This window comes from Talaromyces stipitatus, genomic scaffold (genome assembly GCF_000003125.1).
Source record: "Talaromyces stipitatus ATCC 10500 scf_1105507295555 genomic scaffold, whole genome shotgun sequence".
Lineage (NCBI taxonomy): Eukaryota > Fungi > Ascomycota > Eurotiomycetes > Eurotiales > Trichocomaceae > Talaromyces > Talaromyces stipitatus.
In genome coordinates, this window is record NW_002990116.1 from 3,250,587 (window position 1) to 3,275,309 (window position 24,723).

Genomic DNA, 24,723 nt, shown 5'->3' on the forward strand with positions numbered 1-24,723 from the left:
CCCCCATTTCAAGGCAATTCATTAATTGAAATGCACTTTGTTCTTATATTATAGCCTTTATTTTGAGATAAGGTTACTGTAGGTACCGAGAGGCTCTTCTTTCGTTATGCGCGGGTTTTATTGTATGTGTTTGCCATGTTGACTTCATTTCTCCAACTCTTACTCCCCTTCCGACTTTCCAGACCTCAGCGGGGGAAGCCTTCAGACGAGACTGATAGCAAGATAACTTCAGCCGGAAACATTCCTCAAAAGCCTACGAAAGCCACCTAAATTACTCAGGGAGCCTCAATTTTTATTGAACGGTATAGTTTTCGGTATCGGTATATCGTCGTGTCGAGTCGTGAAGCTTACAGAGGTGGACCAGCCCGGTGAGGGACTGGCAATCTGTGTGGTTTTCGTAGGCATTTCCGACCGACAACTGGCTATAATGAACTAAAGGCCGCTCAGAAAGTCAATACCGGTAAACAAATGAAGTGCCCCCTTGGCCAAAGCTGAAGTAACCACCAAGTGCCACTTGGTGGTTACTTTAACCTAACATAGAGTCCGATATAGAAAAACGCTTTCTAACATTCCACCATATACTTTACCACTTTGACGTGCCTGATGATATTCAAAAGAGTGACAATACTTATGTTTCAGTTCCTACCCTGCTGTGGATGACGAATCTCGTTATGAAGCTATGTTGCCCTGAGAAAAAGGCATTGCAAAACGTATGCAAACAATCAAAACCTGGTTGGATGAACTTCAAGCATGGAAAGATAATGTAAACAAAAAGGAACGAACTCGAAATTACGGAAATCTCAGATACGTTTTTACTGTCTTACTAACAACATTAGCGAGCTTATTGGGATTCATGAAGGCAATCTCATGCGATTAAGTTCATTGCCGCCTAGGATTTCAAAGTTTTCTTGGCGAGCGGAAGGGCGTACTTTGATGGACGAGTTTCCGATTGAGCTTTTGTGGAACTTGGTGGCTGCCGGCCTTCCTTTGCAAATACTATGCCCATGTACCGAAAAAGTGAGGCACGGGACTTTCAGTTTGCACCGTTCATTGCTAGTCCTGGGATACCGGCAACCGGGTTGGGAAGATGCAGCCTTGAAATATCTATCTCAAGAAAGGAAGAACGACCGGCCTAACCGTCGGTCATCAACGGCGTGGCCATCTTTCTTCCAAAACTACCTTTCCTACCAACTTCCCTTGATCGAAGGAACATGTCATCATTCCAACTAGTGGTATGTCCTTCTGCGAACCACGAGATTCTGGATCTCTCGCCCACGACATACATATGCGGGAGAACTTGCGGCTCACTCTATGGGCAACTGGATGACAAGTTCTCTATGATTCTTGGGCTTGGACTTGTTACCACGTCCCCGCTCATCTTACAAGACATAGAGGCGAAAGGGGGACTCCTGACTGACCCCAACATCCGTGAGCAAGATGAACTTGATGACTTGCTCGACTTGATTGATTCGTTAACACCTCAGTGATTGTAGTCCTCCAAGTACCTACCTCTACTTAGCTCAGCTTTCATTAATTCAATATGGCAACCAAGAGCATCCTGGTCGTCAATAGACTAATTAGATGAATGTATTAGAGTGCTCTACATCTCTAATTCAAGGTACAGTACAACCTGGCCATAAACAAAAGGCCTCTCTATATCTACGCTAATCTCAACTTGACAACTGTAGTATAGAAGTAAGGGGCTTCCTGGATGTTATTTAATAGAGTAATTATATAGATTAATGTACTAGAGGGCTTTATATCTCTAAATTCTAGGTACAGCTTCTTATCTCTCAGTCAAGCTCACTTCCTGTATATATCAAATTGGGCAATAAGATTACTTGGGTTGTTATAGCGGCCCCGGGGGGATTAATATACTAGATGACCAAAGTCCTGAGAGCCCTTCAGTTCGTTATACCTGGCAGTTTTAACCTGGAATATACATGAAAATGCCCACGAAGCCACATAAAAGCCAAACCCGTGGGCCATAACAGGGAAGCATTCTGGTCAAATAGTCTAGTTTACGGCTCTGATCGGATTCTATAATATTTGGATTGACATATGATTTGGATAGTAAAGCTTAGTGATATGATTACTGTTAACTGTGCTGTCGATTGAAGATCTTCATCGCGCAAATAGCTCTGGTTGGTCCATGTCAAGGACGTACCCTAAATCCGGCGCTCACGATCAGAGTGACTCAAATCTTTCGCTCCCACATTTTTCCCTCGGCCTCCCGGTTTATCTTCACTTCATAAATAAGATAAAGTGACCAAAAAGATACTCGAGAGTAACTTTCTCAAGTCACTAGCAATCAATCGGTTCAAAAAGCACCAGATTTAGACTCGAGAAAGCGAGGGAGAGAGAGTAACATCATGGACTTCAAGACACTAATGCTGCAGGCCCTTGATGCCACCAAAGATGACCAAATCGATTTTCTGCAAAAGTTTGTTCGAGTACCTTCACCAAATCCTCCCGGACATACAGCAACAGCGGCAGCTGTAGTTATCGATTTCCTCTCCAGCAAAGGTATACCTTTTCAAATAATTGAACCACAACCAGGACAACCGAATGTCGTCAGTGAGTTCCAGGGCAATTCGGGCCCTGGAGGGCCACGGGTAGTCCTAAATGGGCATATTGACGTTTTTCCCGTGGCTGAGGATACGCGCAGCAATTGGGAGCGTGATCCCTGGTCCGGCGATATCGTCGATAATCGCATCCATGGCCGTGGTGTAGTTGACATGAAATCCGGCACAGCATCGCTAGTTATAGCCTACGCACACTTATATGAAATGAGGGCACATTTAACGGGAAGCGTCTCTCTATGTGTGGTATCCGATGAAGAAACCGGAGGACAATGGGGCACAAAATATATTATCCAACAAGACCGAAACAAATGGGGCGGTACTGTCATGCTCAGCGCTGAGCCAGCAGGATGCAAGACTATACGATTTAGCGAAAAGGGGACGTTGAGGATGACCTGCACCGTCAAGACGAAGGGTGCACATGGAGCGTATCTGAATCTGAGTAAAGGTGCTATTCGGACTGCCACCAGTTTCATTGCGGAAGTCATTGATGCCGTGGAGGGGATGAAAGTAGAAGCGCCACAAGAGCTAATCGACCAGACCGCAAAGCCCGAAGTGAAGAGACTTATCAATGAGACAATGGGCCAAGGAACGTCAGGTATTATTCTTGGATCTACTGTGAACGTGGGGACAATAAAAGGGGGCGTCAAGGTTAACATGATTCCTGATACGTGCATCTTCGAGCTAGATATTAGGATGCCTGTTGGTTTGTTAAGAGAACAGGTTCTTGGCTTGATACAACAATCCGTTATTCCCAAATACTCGCCTGCAGCCACTATTGAGATTGATGTCCACGAAGCGGCCAGCAATCCATTCAGTTACTCGTCTCCTAATCATCCAATGGTTACTCTACTCGCTGATAATGCCGAATCTTTTACTACTATCCGACCTCTAGCAATACCATCGATGGGGGCTACGGATTGTAAACACTACAGATACGCTGGTGTACCTGCCTTTGTTTATGGATGTAGTCCTGCGACGAGTGAGTAATTCTTCCCAATTGACTTTACAAACCTTGATTTGTGTTCTTACTAACAGAAATCGGAAGTGGCATCTGTGAATGAGTCTGCATCGATTTCGGAGTTTCTCCATGTCACTAAAGTCCATGCTGGCGCCACTTGGGATTACCTGAACATGTGAAGCTATCACGTAATGTCAAACAAGATTGGAAACTCGGGTCAAGTCTTTATTTCAATTTTCTCCGGAATGCCGCATCCGTTCTCGAGAACGAGGTCTAATTTTCCAAGATGTATCTAGTTATCGGATCTCGCTAATAGTAATCTACAAATTGAGCACCATCACAAAAAACGATGCAATGGTCTATTATGGACTTGCACTTTATACTCGGTAGTAGTCAAACTGAAGATCACAAATGGCAGAGGGTCTTAAAAGACGGGGATAGCAGTGAAAAACAAAAAATTAGGTATGTTCACATTTTAAAGAAATTCCTCAGACGTCTCAGGGTAGTCACTGAGCCGCCACGGGACCCAGGAGATTCTGTATTTGAGCCGTTTAGTGTACAATCAGCTAGCCTGGCCGAGCATAACATGAAGTGGAACTTAGCATTTCAGCTTTACCTACTTAATTCATGTAGGTATATAAGCTCTAAATATGACTTAAAAAGAGTATTGTGAAAGTGGTAGGAGACACCTGGGCAGAGAGGACTTCACGCGGTCGATTTCAATATCCAATAATAAGAATAAGCCAAAATCAAATTGTGTTTCGTAGGACCAATTCTTTTGACTGGGCCCTAAAAACTCCTTTGGATTCTCGGCTCAGAATTATGGTCGTCGAAGCTTCATAATTATATTATATTAATACACACGTCCTATGTGTGCCACGGCAAGAAGAATAGGTAAAATGGAAAGACACAATGTTCCGCCTTGTTAGCTCTCCAAGCAACGGCACTCATAGGATCCAAGCTTAGGGCACAGAAATGATCGGAGAGGCCACAAAGTTGACGAAGATACTTCTCGATTATGATAATGCCAATCCAGGAAATGAATCCATGATTCGTACTTGGATGGGCTGTCCTGCTGACACATGAAATTTCACTTCTTTTTTGGCTGTCTAACGAATAGATCCATGCGGCCGACTTGAATCTGCCAAGCACGAGAGGATTGGGTCAGAATGAGGTTGACCGTTGCATCACCATCGAGCTGATTTAGAACGGGATGCTGCATCAGGAGTAAGGGCCCTGGGACACATATCGCTGCTAACATCAAGTTTTCTGTATTCGACAGTGATTGGTGAAAAAGTGATCGGTAAACTAAGAAATGAGCCAATAAAATATGCGGAAAGAAATGCTTAATGAATTTTAGCTTGTTTTAGTACGGCTTGGCACACTTACATTAGACCCACTTTAGTACTTTGAACAATTCGAAGATGATGATTGGCTGATTGTCACATCGTCTGTCAAGGTTTCGGTTTGAAACCGCTGAGGAGTCATTGCAGGCTTCTTCTAAAGCAAATATCGAGCAAGCAAGGGAGATTAGAGTTATAATGACACCGTTTCTCTTCTCACCACGATAGGATTAACAGAATACTACGGGACTGAGAGCCCACACTCCATTTTTGCACGGCATTTTATGTCAAATGGAAAGCAGCTTCTATGGGATTAAGGATAGTAGTAGAAGTTAAAGTATACTAAATCAAAGTCCAACTCACACGTCACAACGCCCCGGTGTGTCGAAATGAAATGAACCAAAAACCGAATAGAAGAGGAAAATTCCGCAAAGAAAAAAGAGAGAGAAGAAGATAAAGGACAGGGTTCGCGGGTATAGCCTAGGCAGAGCGTTCCTCAACTGGGTCGGATACATAGACGGGCATGAGTCTCCCTTCCTTTTCGGCATAATATGCTATCTGCGGGGGCTTCATTTCTAGTATTTTCAGTGTCTTCCGTGCATTCTCCCCATTCTTTTCAACCTCAAACCAAAATGTTATGTCTATTTCCATTCTCATGTTCCCTTCAGATTCTCCCTCTCCATCCTTGTACGTGAAGTTGAATTCGCCGACCATTTCGTACTCCCACTTTCCAGGCTCAAGATTGAAAGGGCATAATACCATTTGGTATGCGTCCTTTGCAACTGCTAGAGGTTGAGCGTATCTCTGAATTTCATTGTTCCCGTTATTTCCCCCTCTTGGTCTCAGAAATTCGTGCAAGGGTCCTGCGTTTTTGGGATTGAAATTCATGAGGTGTCCGGACATGCCCCCTTCAACGATCTTAGTTTTCTGAGAAGGACACTGTGGTTTCGATCCCAGAGTACCCATCATAAGCCACATTCTCTTGGGCAAGCCTTCATCCAACTTGAGTGGCTGTTCTATAGAATTTCCATACACCTTCGTATCATAAGGACTTTGATTGATGTCCTTGATATACAGGTCGAAGAATGGCAGGTAAGATCCCGAAGGATTGGCACTTGTCTTAAACATTGTCGTGGGGTTGGGAAGAGCCAGATGTTGTAGGAAACCTTGTGTTGAATAATAATGGTATAGATTGCTCGGTAATTGTTATTCGAAAGATGATTGAAGAACTTGAAGTTTGAAGGTATGAGGTTGGAATTTTCAAGGCTTATATAGCCCATGCTCAATGACTATGACTCTTTGTGCTGACCCTTCAGTATGAATCACAGTCAAGTTTTGCAACTTGTGCTGATCCATGAACATCGGATGGATGAATCATTGTACACCTAGGTAGATTGTCGCGGCTTTCATCTTAACATTCTGGATTGTGTTCCACTCCAATTTATTCAAGATTGCTCTTTCTTGCAAGGAGGCCATGCAAGCTGAGATTTAGATTTCAATTTTAGTTTCTCTGAGAGGAAGATATTGCCGAGGTAGAGATCATCAGGAATCTATGAATTTCCCAAGTATCTCGTCAGGTAATCCACCGCCGTTTAATACGATACTTTCGTCCGATGATGGTGTTCGGCAACCTCCTTAAGAATTCCCGATTTGTGGACCAGGTAGTAAGTGGTATTGCTCTCTGTATGTCGCTCACATAATTGCCCAAGGTGATTATATCTGTTCCAATCTTCATTCTAGTTACGACAGACTTACTGTCCGGACTATAAAATATACCAAATCATTACACCCTACCTAGGTCCCCGGGTATCTTTTTTCTCGCTGGAATTTAGATAACGTGGAATACATCAAATAAGGAGTATGCGGTGTTTCTTTCGATCCAAGAAAGTCGATAGCTAGGACACTGTTAAACGCCGAGCAGACCTTTCGTATGACAGCTAACTACTAGGGCGCAGGTAGAATAGCCGTGGATATCCAGGTCATCAACTATGCGCCAACAATATTGTGCAGCCCAGGTATGTTTGGACCAAAAAGTCCGATTTTCATTCTCATCTGACGAGCTCTATGACAGGAGTCGGCCTTTATTCAAACTGTCAAACCCTAGTCTACCTAGGTATGAATCGATCCAGAATGCACATATATGGTGCTCGCGGGATATTTCAGTTCGTTGGACCTTCATCTCAAGAATCTGGGTATATTAGGTTTTATTTTGAACTGCAACTGCGAAAACTCTACTATCCTAAGGTACATGCAAACTATAACCCTAGCTTGAATGTTTAAATACTACTTCATATATTGACTCTTGGCACTTTTGACTGCATTTGTTTTATGCATCCTACTTGCAAAGTACCTAGAAGTGGTGGTGGACTTCTTCAAAGAATTGTTATATCTATTTACTATGAAGAAGAAGGGGAAAGGATCAACATGTGCGCATTGTGTGCTTGCCTTGCAGCCCGTGGATCATTAAATAACAATATCAATTATCTAATATTGAAATGTGCAGGTCTGCCCTAAAGAGAGCATATCAACGACAGACATTCCAGTGACTTCGTCCAAGGCACGATGACGTGGATTCTGTGTGCAGGCCAATGGCTCTATGGTCATATAATCCATGCAACTACAGTCCGGAGACGCAAGGAGAACTATATCAAGGCCGTATTCTCGGCATCAACACTAGAACTTCTGGCAGAAGAGTTTGCCTGCGGTTGCGGCCACGAGAAGAGTGCGCTTACATCCGTAAAAACCTTTTACTCAGAGTAGCTAATTGTATGCATTCCCTGTCGCTGAATGTTCCCTGGTGATGCTTAGGTAATAGAAGAATTACATTGATGATTCAACAGTGTGAAATTCGACTACAATATTCACCAACTCCTTTATCTTAGAGGACTATTAATGAGCCCATGAACTTGTCCTCGGATAGAACCTAGAATTGATCTCATGGCAAGTAAAGACTGACCTTAACATATTTACTAAAGAGTCCTTGCACATGTGAGAGATACTTGCATCAATCTGCACTGGGAAGTGCAAAAAGACTTTCAAATCACGCAATTGCCTCTGTCTCTACGACTGTTTTGCAACATCAGTAGATTGATGATTGCATTAAGCTTTAGAACACGTGCATCAAACGGTATCTGTGTTCGAGGTTTGTCCGTCTCATCTACCGAGAATGCAGCTGCCTAGATGGCTATCAGTAGAATCTATCAGGTATGCACTCGGACGGATGGGATTGGGTGAGTTGTGTGGCAGCTGTGGTGGCCACCAATGACTCGTGTTGTCCACCCAATCGAAACTCTGATTAGCGAACCATGGATTTTTGTAAGCCACGCAGACCGATCTTTGCCAACGAAACAGTGCATACGTAGGACGTAGTGCAGCCTTGTTGGAGCTTTCATATGGTACAAGTTCAGATTAACCGGCTGCGTCGATCATGATCTAGCTTCTCCGTTCACTTTGTCTAGACTAGGAAACTCGATGATCCATTCAAAAAGCTTCGATAACTAATACAGTGGCATCCTATTCGGCACCAGTGCAGCCACCCTTCGGGGTTTGGATATGAAACCCTTTCGACTTTACCCGCAGGGGCTTGGGCATATTAGGGCTTTGCTTGGCCAGGAGTATGAATGTGGGGCAGTTTTCAACGGCGACCAATGAGCATTTCGTAATTACCAATGCAGTTGTCAGCTTTCCCAGGCAGAACTTTTTCCACAAAACTCGAAGCGATGTTATTCGCCATGTGGTACACCGATGGTTGAGATTCATCCATTAAGACGGGATCTGTTATCAGGCTGTGCTTGCGATCAGACCCAGTATTAAAGACACTTGGGAAGGCTTTCAGACGTGGTTCGGGATATTAAGCTTTCCATGGCGCACTGGACGCCGACCACTTAGCATTAGGGCGTGACATTGGCCTTTTAAAGGAATAAAGGATCTTTTAGAGTAAACTAATGGATTCTATTTTAAAGAATCTTAATCCCACGAAACTCAAACCCTAAGTCATTTTGTCAATACGTATTGGTAAATAACATCACCATGTTCGTCAATCTCTTATGGATACTGTGCCTGGCTCTGTCGAGGTTTGTCCTTGGTCAAACTGATAACGGCATTCAGAATGACCCTATTTCAGTGTTTGTCACGTCTCCCGGCTCAGGGTCCGGAAACTATGTGTTTGCCCTCAATGTTCCCTCAAACTCGGGAGATATCTACTTTCACCTCTCGGGTCCAGCTGCATACTCCTGGGTTGCGGTTGGAACAGGATCAAAAATGAAGGATTCGCTTATGTTTATTGCATACTTGAACTCGACTGGAAATGGTGTGTTGATTCTTCCAGGTACACTTTCCCATGAGAAACGAGGCTGACTACTGTTCTTTAGGCGTTACACTCAGTCCGCGAATCAGCACCGATGAAACGGAACCAAGTTACTCATCTAGCATCAATGTTGAAACTCTGTCCGGCACTGGAGTATTTAATGGAACCATTTCTGTTAATGCTCGCTGCACTAACTGTACGAAGTGGAACAAGGGTTCCTTGAATCTGAAGAGTACGAGTCAATCTTTCATCTACGGTCTGGGACCTAGCTCCGGAAGTCTCAAAAAGCTACAGAGTGATTCACTCTCAGCTGGAATCGAACGCCACTCTGTTTATGGTATGTGAACGTGGGATTTTCTCGTGGTTCCTAGTTACTAAGTAAGATCAGGCAACTTCGTGATGAACATGACCAAAGCAACCGGAGGAACCGACGGCACCACTCTTCTATCAACAACATTTTCATCCGTCACAACAAGTAGTGGAGCATCGGCCGATGGCGACCAGACACATGACAGCAATTGGCCAGTCATTATACACGCAGTTGCTCTCTCTGTCGCATTCATAATCCTTATGCCCGGAGGAGCCATACTCCTACGCATAATCCCCGCGAGCGTCCGGTGGCATTGGGTCAATCAAAGCGTCGCTACCATCCTTGCCGGCATCGGCGGCGTTATCGGTCTCTGGTTGAGCACAATGTATAACCGATCCAGCAGCTACAACTCCGCCCATCAGGTTCTGGGTATAATATGCGTCGTGGCAGTACTTGTGCAATGGTTCCTGGGATTCTGGCACCATTGGCAATACAAAAAGCATCAGACACCGACCAAATATGGCGCCGTACATTTGCATATGGGCCGGATCATCCTGGTATTGGCTATTGTTGTCGGAGCAATCGGGTTATCCTGGTCATCTGTCAAGACTGGCGTTATCATCGCATACGTGGTGATTGCAGGTGTCATCGTGGTTGTCGTCCTTGCTCTGTCGATGTGGAAAAGACATTTCTCGGAGTCGCTATCATTTCTTCCTGCTTTCGGGCCATCCAAAAGATCGGTGAATAGCGAGGGAAGCTACGAAAATCTGGCGGATCCATTCTCGAATCGCTATGAATATCGGTCGTATGAGTCAAATACCCCGTTGGCCAGCTATCCGAATGCGAACAATTCTAGGTAACGGGATATGTATGATTTGGATGATGGGAGTTTTGGGAATTCATAGCATCTTGTTCAAATCCTTTGATATTTTCAATCTATAGCAGCGTTCCGTGTTTTGGGTATATTGGCTTTTGAATACATAATCTATGTATTTTTGTTGTCCATTTGTATGATAGACGCAGCAAGAATTCGGATTATATAGGCTGTTACTCTCCATGAAATCATAATCATTGATATAAGAATGTTAAGCGTTACGACACCAGACTTTCGATCGAATCGGTCGATAAAGAGATGAGCTTGTTGGATCCAGGGGCCATAAAGAGGTAGTTATAGTTTGATATTTATCTTTGCCCTAAGCAAATTACACCATACCCAGCTTGATTGCTGCTACGGGCCCAATATTCTTCAAGAGTCCTTACTTGCACGGAGATGGACGCTCCAAGAGCTACCTGGGTGATAATGCCTTGGAGTGTATATGTAGGTACTACTGATAATCTGACTTCTGTTGGCACAGTACGGAATCCATGGATCGACACACTCTCACGGCAGTAAACCCTATACCGTATTTAAACAAACAACAAATCCTTCAGCACAAACTCAGGCAGCTGAAAACTTGTATCCCACTCATGCACAAACTGCCACTCCCACTCATTGCCATCATTCGAGCCAGCAATTACCAGCAATGGTCCCTTGGCCTCACCCTGGTATTGGAACGGTCTAGGAGGAGAAGCTGCTCCACTAGCTCCTCGATCTCTGACAGCAGGCAGTAAAAGAGAGACCCAGAGATACTTTTTAAACACCGGTGCAATCACTGTATAGGCTTCTTATATCCAGTCGTGAGTTTCCACCCTTGTTGTAGATGTAAATGTAACTGGGGACCTCGGACTCGTCCTGTTCGAAGAACTTCAAGCGGAGCCACGTCGGAAGCGCTCGAGAACGACCGATAAGGCAGGCAAGCCATTGCGCTTTGAAGCCTTGTTCGGTAACCCTACCTGCTACACTATCTTCTCCATCGTAGGCGGGATATTGTTCTGTACTGGGGGTACCAGCCGTGGGAGGCAGGAGATTCGGGTGTGAGGGTGCCCAGCTGAATCCGTACTCGCCCTGCAGACGTGGACTGCTGAAGACGAGGAATCCGGTTGATAGGAAGTTTCCCACTGTGGACTTCCAAAAGTCCACAGATGCTTTACAGAGCTTTGAGCCGCACACCAGACTCCAGATCAGGGTCACGTCTCGGTCCTTGGTGGCGTGTCTGTGATTCAAGAGGCAGGTTGCTTGCTCTATCTTGGCAGGGGGTATCTCACCTTCGACAGGGCGATCGTCGGTAGGTACGTAGTGCTGCAAGGCTAAGCATGGAGGAATAAGGGTGAGATTGCTGTATGCTAACACATCATTAAGGGTATCCCCAAGAGATATGATATGGTTGTCTTTGCACAGGATGTGGAGGTTCCAGCAACCTCGCATACCTTCCAAAAGCGTCCAGGCACGAACATTCCAGTCACAAACAACGAGAGTTGCCACGATAGCCTCTTTCGCCTCCAGAGAGGGCCGGTCAATATCGATCTCCATGAGGTCGCGGTCAACTAGCAAGGTTACCTTGCTATTGAGGAAGTTATTATTAATCTGGCCCATCGCCTCGTAACGAAGATCCATATCTGTAGGAATACAAGGACTGTCCATCCAATATGAAGTGCAGCCTAACGCCCGTGCCAGTCTGGTATATCTGCGATGTAGGCAGAAGTTAAAGCCAGTTTCAGGCCGTCCCCCTTGACCATGACTTCAGACATGAGACACGGCCATGGTCTCCGTAGACACCGGACAGTATCGAATGTATTCCTCATCAGTCTCTTCCAAAGAAACTGCCCTGGCCCCTTTGATATTTTTATACGACTGTTCGTCCCAGGTTGGGCGACCGCAAGCAGAGCCAAGGCACTCAACGTCATGAGCAGATTGCTCCTGAACGCCTTCGGACTCAAATCTCTGACAGTTTCCAGGCGCTCTCCCATCACAGACCCTCAGCTTGCCGCTACTGCTACTGTTATCCTTACCAGCAACAGTGGGGTTAACATTGCACCGCGGCGCACGGTCACCAAAGTGGACATTGTAGATCTCGAACATTCTTCTGAAATCCTGCGTCACCGAACTGAGATCAGTCCGAAGAAGCTCAAAAGCCCATTTGCACATATAATTTGGTCGCATTTTCTCGAGGGCCTCTCGCCTAGGCATTGCCAGAGGATAGCTATGTCGAAAAAAGGAGGCGCCCGTCTTCACCTGGATGGTGGCATCGAACCAGAGTTGAATCAGTATAGTCTGATGTCACGTTGTATAGAGAAATGCCTGCAGAACAAACCAAGCTCGTGCATCAGCCGTAGATTTTGAATTCTGAAGGAGAAACTCCGTTGCCGTGTCAAGAAGTGTGACCAATGCGTCTAGATAGGCGCTGAGAAAGCCGACAGGAACGCTCCTTTGCATCACTAGGAACAAAGCGATCCGCACGACATTGGTACTCGGCTTGGATAAAACCCGGAGATTGGACCATTTGTATTCATTTTGTAGTGTTCTAGCTGTTGTGGTAGGAGAAGAAGATGAAGGAGTAGCTAGGTACTCCTCTGGCCACGGACCTTCCGCATGAGACTGGCCACGTTTGCCCGTATATTCATATGGAATCTCAGGAGGATATGAGGGAATTCGAGCTAGTAAGGCACACGCCCTATCAATAATTTCGTCCCTGCTCCATTTCTGCTTATGAACCAGGAAGCTACATATTATCAGAGGGGAAAGCAAATCATCCAGTTTCTCGACGTGAGAGCCCAGGTTCTCGCTCTTAGGATCCAGGAATACAATCGCATCCCTGCACCACTGATCGAGCCGCGCCTTAATATCTGTGCTGTCTAGTACGACGATATTTAGTGGATCGCCTGAGTTGGTAAACAGCCGAAAACGCATCTCGATCGGCAGTAGCCATCCCGGCTTCTGTGTTGGGTCGTAAGTATTCCGATCGAGAATCTCAGCGACCTGAGCTCTACTCAAGTCTTGAAGAGTCGGATATATCATTTCCCCGTCTTTCTGGGGATCCTGCCTATTGCTTGTCCTTGATGTTTCTTGGCAGTGTTTGAGTCTGATGAAGCGTCAATATAAAACATGCAAAGCAAGAGGGGTTCGCACTGTGGTTAATTGTGAAATTCGAGGTGGGACTCTTAAGAATACATATTAAATGCCCAAGCTAGGCCTCGTATTGATCATATAGCTAGTACGTACTTAGAAGTTAGTTTGCTACCCATTCCTACTATGAGGGTAATAATCATCATTGGCTCAAAAGTAATAAGTATAGTGCGGCTGAATCATGGTGAGCTGCACTAAACCACCAGCAACAAGAACACCAACCTAGATGCGTTATATCCAACATATCGCCGATTTCAAAATTCTCCAGGTACGAGGAATCTGGACCCAAATATTTACCTAACTCCTACCGTCTTGTGCCACTTCTATTGATATTTGTTCTCCAACACCCAGTCGGAAGTTCGGAACTGTATGCGCTCAGGTCCCTCTCCCGGACAGCATTTACGTTTGGTTTCCTTCTCGATTTACTTATGCCCGAAATCTGGGATGTCTTCCCAACCGAAAACCAACTGCAACAGTCCATAGCGACTTAGCCGGTTGAAGCGTATATATAAGTAGCCCCGGCCAGTAATGAAGGTTATTTCGCTGACGTACAAGCAGCTGGAGTATTACTACATCAGAGCATAAGAAACGGAATTCAGGGATCTATTTTGTGGTGAAGTACTCTATAACGACATGAAGGGGGGAAAGTCATTGGCCCTCCAGTCAAAGATCCACTTCACATATCAGCGAGAATTGGAAGAGAAGGCATCATGACAACAGATCAACGCATTATTCGCCGCGTCTGCGTCGTCGATACCGGGCATCTATGTCTAGGTGAGCTTTTGAGCACGTGATATTTTAGAAATAGCACACGTACCTCTGATCTCCTGCGTTTTTAACGCGTACGCTTGAATCTCTTCCTTGGTTAAGACTCGCAGAACAATGACGTATTCGGGACGCTCCTCGAAACGCTCGAGACCTGCCTCTAATGCAGCAGGGTTGACAAGTCGGCGGTCAATCTTGGTCCATCGTGCTCTGGCAGGAACTCCCTTCTCGAGCGCATCTTTTAGTGGAGTCACACCCTCGTGCACAGGATTAGGCTCTTCGGGAAATTTCGCCTGGGGAGGTTCTAGTATTCCTCTAGGCGAGGTAGAAGTATCTGTTGAAGGTCTAGCTTCGATCCCCTCCTGTTTATCTGAGCTTGTAGGCTCTTTTTGGGGGGCTGTGAGGCGATTATATGAAGGATAGGTAGGTCTACGAGGACCGCCACCATGATTCTCCAGTGATGAATCAGAGCTGTAGTAGGCTACTTCGCCCTGATCTGACACGTTGGCATCATACACAGGAGCACGGCCTGCTCGCCTCTTGGATTGTGCCGCCTGTCCGGGGTTCTCAGGTACCAGTTCTTGGAATAATATCTCTTGCTTCTTGGAAAAGATGCCAGACTCGCTGAGTCGACGAGAAAGCATAGGTTGACCTTTTGCTACGCCTTGCCCATAGAGTAGACGGGCCCGAACCCGGGCACCTAACTCCTGTTCGAATATCTCCGAGGCATTTGTATAGCGATATGCAGTGGTGTCATCCACGCCTCCTGTACGAATTCCGTGGGAGCTTTCCACCTCGAACTCATCTGCAATTCGTGCAGGTTCCTGGTTCTGATGCCCAACACTCAAGGTAAAATTGTGGCCCCGTATATTTTGCTCTAGTGCATTTACAACGGATGAGTCGTCAACTGAATCAATAGCGTCCTGCCAGATAGTAGCTGTCCTCTCCAGACTCTCCTGCGATCTTGAATCCTTGCCGTGCTGTACGTGGACATTGGGATTTTTTGGTTGTGTGACCGTCACGACCTCATATTCTTTCGAGCCGTGCTCTGCCTTTGACGGGTCATTGAATTCTTTGTTTTGTTCCTCGCACTCCTCGATCGCCTTTCCCTTCATCTCGATTGCGTTCTCTCTCAGCTCCCGTGCCTCGAGTGCGGATTTTATCGGCTTGTCGTAGTTACCCCTTCTGAGCAGCTCAGGTAGCTCCTCATTTTTTGTTACATCTTGGGGTGGCCTGGCCATCTTCTGAAGTCGCTCGATCTCCAGTATCTCCTCTGGGTACTCTGCATTTCGTTCATCCTTTGCCAGGCACTTTTCTCCCTCTACCTTTTTGAGTTGCCCAAGTTGTTCCGGACACTGCTCCTCCCACTTGTCGTTCAAAAGGCTCTCATCAACGTTAGGACCGAATTGTTCACTCTCCAGACTTCGTATGTGTTGCGAGTCGTCACCACTAGCAACACCATGACTACTATGGGGCCCAACATCGGATTTAATCCCCTCCGAGCCAATAATTTCATCACTATCGTTCCCCACTGCAATGATAGATGTGGCCGGTGATGACACTTCCGAGTTGTCCTCCTCACTTAGATCCGTTCGAGGCAAGACAAATAGTGCCAGTTCCTCCAGATGTCGGCCAACATGCTTCTCAAAAGAAGCCGGTGGTTGAACATTGATTTGACATAACGGGCAGGTGAAACCATTCTGAGCTGCGGCCACCTCCGGGTGTATCTCACGCATGTGATGAGACCACTGGTGCCGACTCTCGTAGAGCTTTGATGGAGTAGGACAATCCCTTGATAGACAGGCATACGGCATCAGATCCCGGAAAACATGGCGAGCCCAGTCCTTCTTATGTTTGATGCTAATTACATGAAAGCAATAAGGGCACTCAAATGGCTTTTTATCCCTAGACTTCCTGGGCGGATTGGGAATTGAGATTGCATCCTGTGTTGTAATCAAGCTTGTTGCGTAGGACGTTTGAGAGAGGCCCGAGTTGGAGGCCGTTTCAAGGAAATGTAGTTGATCATTACCAGTGGCCATTTCCGTTGCTTCTGTCTCCGAGAGCTTCGTCGAGTCTGTTCCAATGTACTCAAATAGTCCCTTTCCAAGCTTTGCTCTGTGCCGTTCGCGATATTTCAAGATGGCCTTCTGTCTCGCCATGGCAGCACTCAGTCGGCTAACCACGCCATTTCCTGCCTCCGGGTATTTGTGTGAGATGTGTTGCTGGGCCCATGGTTCGAAGTATGATTCGTTCTTAGTTTTCATGTTTAGGAGGCGATCGTGGTCGGCGGGCTTGCGAATAGCCATGGAGATCTGGAATAGGAGATTGATAATATCAACCAGACTCTGGTAAAGCTGTTGTATCTCTGTCATATCATCCATGTTGTCATCCTCATCTTCGAGTTCAATATCGACATTCTCGTCCCTTCCTTCGTTGGCTACCTCCTTCACGTCCTGCAGGACCCGCAACATCCGACTTAAGAGCTTGATAGCTTCGCTCTTGAGATGCGAAGCGTCTCGAAGGCGATAGTCCAGTGACGACTGGCCGACTTGATGTGCTCCAATGTTTCCCGACCAAACCCGGAGTCGGCCCAGTTCATCGAGCCAGCGACGATGTGGCACTTCGGTTTCATACCGGGTGAGGTCGTCTGATGTTGTTAGTGCTGTAAAGTCTTTCAGGCATTGGTTTAGCACTTTGGAAATAGTGTCCATCCTTTGTCACGTTTTGAGTAATCGCAAATGCTGGGTTCATGGACAAGCGACCAGCGATTGGATCCGGATGAGAGCGCCAAACGTAAGGCTCAAGCTGAATGCGGGGTTCGTGCAATTCGCCTTGGATCTAACATCCACATCCTCCCCCAAACACATCCCGCAATATTGCAACGCACCTGTGATGTCTGGAGCGGAGGTTGCAGGTATTGTTCTGGCCGTCCTGCCTTTGGTGGTCAACCAGTTGGATACTTACGCCCGCGGTTTGGAGACTATCAAAGGTCTGCGACGATATCGGTGGGAGCTGGAGGGCTATTCAAGCACGTTAAGCGCCCAGTACGCCATCTTTCTTAACACCCTCGAGATCTTCCTGCAGGATGTTGTCGACGACCACGATGAGCGATCAGGGCTGATTAGCAACCCGAATGGCCCTGGGTGGAAGGATGCGCAATTCCGGAAAGGATTGGCCGAGAAGCTGGGTCGCGATTATAACGCCTTCACAGGGACAGTAACGGCTCTCTGTAGTCTTCTAGAGGAGGTTTCCAATAAGCTCGGCCGCCATACCCTTGACTATTCAAAGGCAAGTAATTCATTCCACCAAACCGCCCTCCCAGGGGGCTAATTGAGTCTTGTTGTATTTCAAGGCTGCGTCAATCAATTCATTAGGCAGCATAAGATTCCGCAAGATACTATCCAAAGCCATCTACGAGGATATACTGAATAAAATCGACAAAGTTAATCAGATCCTAAAAACCCTTAGCGATCAGTCATATCAACTCGATCAAGCCAGAAAAGGCCGAGGCCGGTGGGAAAGGGGCTTGAAAGGTCATCGAGACAGCCGGCGTCATGCTCGGGTTTTATACGACATCTTGGTTCGGGGTCAAGGTTGGAAATGTCCATGCAGGAACGATCATACGGTTTGCTTCCGGCTCGACTTAAATACCATCCATAGCTCAAGAAATACCGAACATCCGGAAAAGAAAACACGTTTCCTAATAATGCTCTCATCAGCTAATAAGGAGGCCCAGAGGCCGCATACTCACAATCAATGGTATGAGATCGAATTACAACCCGAGCTAATCGAGCAAACTGTTCCCACTCACCTCAAGGAAAGATCAACACCAATTTCAGAGGGAAAACGCAAAGTTCAATTTGTTGCAACGAGTTCCACCACCATTTGCGTGGAAACCAGGTACAAAGGACTAAATAATCCGGGCCCTATTGGTGATTTATGTTCTACCCTTAGTAGTGTTGATATGACAGATCCCCATGTGCATCAGGAGTTCATTGGATACATCTTGAATCAATCTAGCGATGCGCGTTATAATATACGCCTCTTGCGTAGTATGGAGCAAGATATCAACTTACACTCTTTACAGGAAATCCTTGCTGGCTCTCCCTCCTCCTTGACTGCGTCTATACAGGACTCAGATGAACTGAGCCGACGAGATCGGCTGTATCTAGCTGCTGTTCTTGCCTGTGGCGTCCTGCAGCTTCACGGAAGCTGGCTAAAACAGCAGTGGGGAACCAAAGATGTCCTATTCGCTCAGAACCTGCATCGTGGATATACAACGTTTGACCATCCATACTTAGTTTGGCATGTCATAGGTCCATCACGCACACGTTGGGAGAGCAGCATCTTGTCAGAATACACGGCATCAGGGGGCCATCGAATCCAAAATGAGATCCTCCTTCCGCTGGCAGTCGCCCTGATCGAGTTGTCTCTGGGAAAGACCATTTCAGCCCTGTATCGACCGGAGGACAAGGATTCTCGTGAATCTCAGTTGCACTTCAACACTGCGACACGAGTGCTGAGGAGTGTCTATTGTGAAAGTGGATCAAGCTACGGGGATGTTGTCAAAGAATGCCTTTATTGGTCTCGCAGCAAGGGGGAACGGTTTGAAGATCCACAATTTGATGAATGTGTTTTTGACACCGTTGTTTCTCCTTTGCTCAAAGACCTTGATTATTTTGAGGGTATCTCTCATATGAAATAGTAAATCCTCTATCATCGGTTTCCTCGGTTGTGAAAAGGGGGATGAGGAGGGGTTGAGGATTGCGGCCGTACATTTGGGATAGGTATGCAAAGTCGTGGTCAAAAGACCTCGTTTAACCTGTAATTCGAAGTATGTATGACAGAGGTACTAGTGTTGCGTTCAACTGGTCTCTAAATTCTCTATATAACCACCATATACAGCTAGGATATAGTTAGCCATTCTTAGACAACTGCAGAGCGTATTTTACCAGGGAATGAGATGACCCTGGAGTACCCTCGCCACTAGTCTACTCGAATGGGCTACCCAGTCTGCGGCACTTGTACCGTAGGGAGCCCTAGAATCCGACAAAACTGACATATCACCTGGGCAGGCAGCGAGTTTCCACAGTTAACAAGAGATTTCCATTTATTTATAAGATTGCCATCTGTTTTTATAGCCTTAGAAGTTGTTATTTTACTTATACATAAGTGTTTTGGGCCGAAATGGAATCCACAAAGACTAGGTATGTTTCAGATGTGCCTATAATAAGGACAAAAACACCATCCTTGCATCTAAATTAGGTAGATAGAAGAATGGATAGAGGATTGCAAAAAGTGATGCGCTTGGAAAGGTGCCATTTACTTTTGTAAGTACCATGTGGAGTAGTATATAGAGAGCCTCGAGGCGGTCATAGAGGCAACATTTATGGGCCCTGAGAAGGATTACCTAGCACTGAGGTATCGTTCGGTTTCGAATCCTGTCTGAAAGATGCAGATCTAGCTTGATTATCCTCTTCTTACGGCTTGGTCTGGTTCATGCTGAAAGATTTATGTTTCCACAACAAAACTTAACAAACAGTCACGATTACATTTGGAATCGATAAAGAGCTATCAAGACTCGGACTGCATATTCTAGCATGAACGGTACTTGAGAGTGGGCTACAAAATCCGCCGAATATGACCTGTACCGTATTCCATATTAACGAGATATGCGAATAATCCGGCACCAATGATAACGGCGGCGACTTTCACATCCTCAATAGTGAGTGTCTCGGCCGGTCCATTGCGAGCAGAAGGCAACTGCAGTGCAACTAGTCTGCCTATTTCCAATGTAGGCGTTGGCTCCGCTCAAGACGTCGGTGTGAAAATTGGTGCCTATTGTGCCGTCATGTATTGCAGGGTTTCTGCTCCTGCGGTACAGCCGCGGAAATATGGATCAGAAAGCGAAAAGTATTCGCATGCCATAAAAGAAGAGTAAGAACAAGCACAGCGCCAGCTTGCAATGAAGAATAATGCCAAGCCAAACGCCTGTACAAATGGCGATGCATCTGAGGACTGATACTCAATCATAGTATCCGCGATACTTAGATATAGGCGCATTCTCTTAGACATCTCTTCATGGCCAGTATGTCAGACGACAACGCAATATCTTCTGGGTCGTTTCCTGGTGAAGACGACATTGCGGTCACAGATCGATTGGCGCAGTATCATCAACATGGAGACAGTCTTGTCTACAGCGCTAACCCAAAATCGAACAATTCATTAACAACAGTTAATGAATTGTTCGATTTTGGGTTAGCGCTGTAGCAAACATCTACCGTCCCTGCTCTTCTATCCATCTGATGTATTGGGTCCCGGTACTTCCGTCCCCTTCCTACTAAGCAAGCACATCAGAAACCCCGGGATCCGTGTGCGAATTAAGAGCCGTGTATCATAGAGCGTCTCATCGTGTGCTTCGGCTTGCCCTTGCGTGCAACTCAAGTAGAGAATATCCGTTGTCGTATGATCCTGGTGAGGAAAATAATCAGGAAGCCTGGCGGTGCTCCACTCGGTCCCCGCACGTGCCACCAGACCGACTTCTCCTTCCGTGACTTTCAGGTATATACCGAGTACTTCATCGACAACAACAGGCGACATACTTCAATTCAGACACCCTACGCTGTGGTATCACAATGAGTGATTGCAAATAAGAACACTGCAAAATCTTCGTATTGCTGGCAAGCACCCCTACTTTCATCCCACCCCGCCATGGCCGAAATTGAACGTTCCTCCGTTGACCGTAAACAACGGATTCTCTCGCGGCGAGAAATTGAGGGATTGATTGCCGAGGGTCGACACATTGTTATCTATGAAGGACGAGTGTTAAAGACAGATGCATGGTTGCAATATCACCCGGGGGGCAAGATCTCAATACAGCATATGGTTGGCCGTGATGCGACGGACGAAATCAATGTGTATGTCGCTCCCTAGACGAGCTCACTTTGTTCGGCACAAATTCTGACAATTCTCGTCTCGCAATAGATTACACTCTGTAGAAGCGCGTCAACGCATGCTGTCATATCAAATCGGACGTATACAAGGACGATGGAACAATTTCCTCCCCCCAATTCAAGGTGGACAATTTCGCTTTTACAATAAAGATGAGCCGTCTGCGTCAGATGACTCGAGTGACACCAGTTCACGTCCTTCTTCCCCTGTTTTTGACGAACCGATTGATGAAAATACTGGATTGCGACGGAGGAATTCTGTATCAACTGTGGCGTCGTCTATCCCACCCACACCCTCTCACGATGAAAAGTCAGAGTCCCGGTTTTCGTTTCTCGATGCCCGAACTCGGCAAGAAATTGTACTAGACATTGCAAAATATCCCGCTCTTGATGCGCGCTCGCAGGATTTTATTGTTCAAAAATACCGCGAATTGGAGCGGAAGATTGAAGCTAAAGGCCTGTATACTTGCAACTACTGGGCTTATTTCAGAGAATGCTGTCGATACTCTTTGTTTGCCGCCCTCAGTTATATTTTTCTTCAATGGGGCTGGTATATGCTGTCTGCATTTTTCCTCGGGTGCTTGTGGCACCAGCTCGTCTTTACGGTACATGATGCTGGTCACATGGGCATTACTCATTATTTACAGGTGGACTCGACCATTGGCATGACCATTGCCAGCTACATTGGCGGGTTGAGTCTGTGCTGGTGGAAACACAATCATAACGTCCATCATATAGTTACGAATGCGCCTGAGCACGACCCAGATATTCAACACTTGCCATTCTTCGCAATCTCACATCGACTACTGACCAATCTTCGCAGCACGTATTACGGGATTGTCATGAAATACGATTTTGCTGCCAAGATCTTCCTACGAGTTCAAAATTATCTATACTACCCCATTATGCTCTTTGCGCGGTTTAATCTATATGCCTTGAGCTACGGGCACCTTTTCGGCGGGAAAGGTCCTAAAAAGGGCCCATCCTGGTGGCATAGATGGTATGAAATTGGTGGAGTCCTATTCTTTTGGACCTGGTTTGGATATGGAGTTTTATACCGCTCGCTCCCCAACTGGTCAACACGTATTGGCTACCTTCTCATATCACATATGGTCACATCACCGCTCCATGTGCAAATCACGTTGTCTCATTTCGCCATGTCGACCGCTGATCTGGGAGTCAATGAATCTTTCCCGCAAAAAATGCTTCGCACAACCATGGACGTCGACTGTCCTACCTGGTTGGATTTCTTCCATGGTGGTCTTCAATTCCAAGCAATTCATCATTTGTTTCCACGGATTCCACGTCACAATCTTCGAGCGACCCAAAGACTCGTCCTAGAGTTTTGCCGCGAAGTTGAGATTCCTTACGCCATCTTTACCTTTGTGGATGGTAACAAGGAAGTGATTTCACGTCTGGCCGATATTGCGAAGCAGGCAAAAATGATGGAAGAGTGTAGGAAGTCGATTGCTCGAGAAGGTGTTTTTTCTGGTCACTAAGCATCGGTCTACTTGAACGTACCTCGCTTTATTCTGAAAGAGGGGTTGGAAAACATCACCATGATCTTCTGAACCCGGGGCCCTGATGGCACTTCACGATATAGACCTCAAATGAACTTGTATTTGATATTATGGATGTATATAGTCACATCTTCTGCGTGAAATAAACAAGACTCGATGAGCCTCACCTACTCCATAGTAACACTCATGAATCATAATAAGACTAGGTTGAAGTTTACCTTTCCCTGAATCTTCTTAGCCTGAGTCCAAGTCAAACGTTCCCCTGAACTCAATGGTCTGTCGGTATCTTTGGGCCCAGTCTAGAACAGGTAACTGATTTGCTAAATTCTCATCAAGCATTTGACTGGTATCTATATTCCCATGTGATAGCTACAGTCTCTTTCTTTTCTTTTCATCTTGAATAAAATATCCCCAAGAAAGTAGACTATTTAAAGCCCTCCATCCCATACCACATAGTCGACCTTGGAACCTGTCTATCTCACAAGAATAAATTCATACAAGATTCATCAAGGCTCAGAAGATTATTGAGTTAAAATAGCTCATTCTACACCCTCCAATCTATGTGAGTTCACTAATATCAAATAGAAGATCTTTGATCTTAAAGCTAATTATTCTGCCACAGTAATTGACGCAAGTCCACATCTTGTCTCATCATCATCAACAAATGATTAATGTCTTGATTATAATTCTTTAGACCCAAAAATGTACCTACTGTCATGACTTTGGCCATGTTCAACAAGACTGCGTGCTCCAGTTGGTAAGAGGCCCCCTAACTCCAGAGCTATTCCAAAAGTCAAGTATGAATTTTGATTACTAACAGATTGTCTTGGATGGATATAGGCACAGAGTCGAGTGATAGTAAGAAACAATCCAGTCTCTTCTCCCCTTTTTTCTTCGATTTGCTCGTTTGCCTATTTTCTAGTGATATAAGACTGACCTCTTTCCTCCCCTCTATGAAACAGTGTACCCTTAATACCACTTTCGAAGAGACGAATGCAAACCCACCGCGAGGCGACAATCTTCTAGGTACAGAAGACAAGGAGACTCTCCAAAGAGAACTCCAGTACGTCAAGACACAAAGCAACAATCTCGATGCACAGCAACGCGAGGTGCTGTCGAGACTGTCGAAGCTGGAAAAGACGATGGGCAAATAGTACCTTGTAGTGATAGATCTTGCTCATTCGTTGACTTCTTCAAAAAGAGTCTTTGGCCCCCATATCATTTCCGGTTTTCATGTTACTCTCATGTACAAAATAAGGGGGCAATCATGGCCTTGACTAGATATTGGTTACCTGAAACTCGCGGTCGCTTTACGTTCAACTTTCTTCAAATTACCATCTCTCAGTGATATATGACATTAATACATCAGTCTCTTTCCGTTTCAATTCGAGAGCAAAAGTGAAGCCGATACCAATGAGCATTCTGAGTAGGGGACTCGGTATAGACTGTATTAGCCAGCCTTGCAGGGAATTAATACACTATCCAGGTCGGACAAGCAATTCCAATCATCAATTAAAAGGGAAAAAGTCGTCTGGGAACGAGAAAACAGATCTTAGCTTATAGAGAAGGACTAACTTACACAATATAGAATATACGGCCATTTAGGGTTTGGGGATAGCCGAGCCCTAACTACAACGCAATTCAACTGCTTCGGATGTATTAGCTGGCGAGACCTTTCGATATTATCGAAAGATGTCTGTAAAGAGAAATAAGTACTAATTACTGATGATAGCTAGTGATCGTAGTCGCCTGGATTTCTGGTTGCTTCTAATAAGAATTGCCATGGAAAAAGGATCATGTACCCATACTAGTACTACGACTAGCTGTGGACAGTAATCAACCGTTTACGCGCGTTTTCTCAAATTAAGACTGAGAAATAAATGGTGTCTTGGGAAAGACAAAGACCTTTCTCGGAGTGAGATTCTCAAAAAGAATTGGAACGTCTGGCCAGTAGTCTTTGAGATAAATAACTAGGCAATCAAC

General features: G+C 45.7%; 8 protein-coding genes across 8 annotated transcripts; 4 read left to right on the top strand and 4 right to left on the bottom strand.

Moving 5' to 3' along the window:
* Window positions 1-2,372: 2,372 nt before the first annotated feature.
* TSTA_122940 (acetylornithine deacetylase, putative) lies at window positions 2,373-3,884 on the top strand (the record flags this gene model as incomplete). Its single annotated transcript, XM_002482512.1, has 2 exons — window positions 2,373-3,564; window positions 3,631-3,884. 2 exons carry the CDS (start codon window positions 2,373-2,375, stop codon window positions 3,720-3,722), a joined length of 1,284 nt encoding a protein of 427 aa, XP_002482557.1. The 3' UTR covers window positions 3,723-3,884.
* A 1,482-nt stretch (window positions 3,885-5,366) lies between these two features.
* TSTA_122950 (uncharacterized protein) lies at window positions 5,367-6,014 on the bottom strand (the record flags this gene model as incomplete). Its single annotated transcript, XM_002482513.1, has 2 exons — window positions 5,367-5,902; window positions 5,939-6,014. The coding sequence occupies 2 exons, from the start codon at window positions 6,012-6,014 to the stop codon at window positions 5,367-5,369; spliced, it is 612 nt and encodes a 203-aa protein (XP_002482558.1).
* A 2,901-nt stretch (window positions 6,015-8,915) lies between these two features.
* TSTA_122960 (uncharacterized protein) lies at window positions 8,916-10,362 on the top strand (the record flags this gene model as incomplete). The annotated part of the gene is made up of 3 exons (XM_002482514.1): window positions 8,916-9,195; window positions 9,257-9,529; window positions 9,581-10,362. The coding sequence occupies 3 exons, from the start codon at window positions 8,916-8,918 to the stop codon at window positions 10,360-10,362; spliced, it is 1,335 nt and encodes a 444-aa protein (XP_002482559.1).
* Window positions 10,363-10,909: 547 nt separating this feature from the next.
* TSTA_122970 (HET domain protein) lies at window positions 10,910-11,996 on the bottom strand (the record flags this gene model as incomplete). Its single annotated transcript, XM_002482515.1, has 2 exons — window positions 10,910-11,166; window positions 11,192-11,996. 2 exons carry the CDS (start codon window positions 11,994-11,996, stop codon window positions 10,910-10,912), a joined length of 1,062 nt encoding a protein of 353 aa, XP_002482560.1.
* A 126-nt stretch (window positions 11,997-12,122) lies between these two features.
* Window positions 12,123-13,397, bottom strand: TSTA_122980 (uncharacterized protein; the record flags this gene model as incomplete). The annotated part of the gene is made up of 2 exons (XM_002482516.1): window positions 12,123-12,561; window positions 12,694-13,397. The coding sequence occupies 2 exons, from the start codon at window positions 13,395-13,397 to the stop codon at window positions 12,123-12,125; spliced, it is 1,143 nt and encodes a 380-aa protein (XP_002482561.1).
* Window positions 13,398-14,234: 837 nt separating this feature from the next.
* On the bottom strand, window positions 14,235-16,981 carry TSTA_122990 (uncharacterized protein; the record flags this gene model as incomplete). Its single annotated transcript, XM_002482517.1, has 2 exons — window positions 14,235-14,269; window positions 14,323-16,981. 2 exons carry the CDS (start codon window positions 16,979-16,981, stop codon window positions 14,235-14,237), a joined length of 2,694 nt encoding a protein of 897 aa, XP_002482562.1.
* Window positions 16,982-17,150: 169 nt separating this feature from the next.
* On the top strand, window positions 17,151-18,993 carry TSTA_123000 (uncharacterized protein). Its single transcript, XM_002482518.1, has 2 exons — window positions 17,151-17,558; window positions 17,623-18,993. Exons 1-2 carry the CDS (start codon window positions 17,163-17,165, stop codon window positions 18,973-18,975), a joined length of 1,749 nt encoding a protein of 582 aa, XP_002482563.1. The 5' UTR covers window positions 17,151-17,162; the 3' UTR covers window positions 18,976-18,993.
* A 1,871-nt stretch (window positions 18,994-20,864) lies between these two features.
* On the top strand, window positions 20,865-22,905 carry TSTA_123010 (fatty acid desaturase, putative). The gene is made up of 2 exons (XM_002482519.1): window positions 20,865-21,187; window positions 21,255-22,905. The coding sequence occupies exons 1-2, from the start codon at window positions 20,982-20,984 to the stop codon at window positions 22,717-22,719; spliced, it is 1,671 nt and encodes a 556-aa protein (XP_002482564.1). The 5' UTR covers window positions 20,865-20,981; the 3' UTR covers window positions 22,720-22,905.
* Window positions 22,906-24,723: the final 1,818 nt, after the last annotated feature.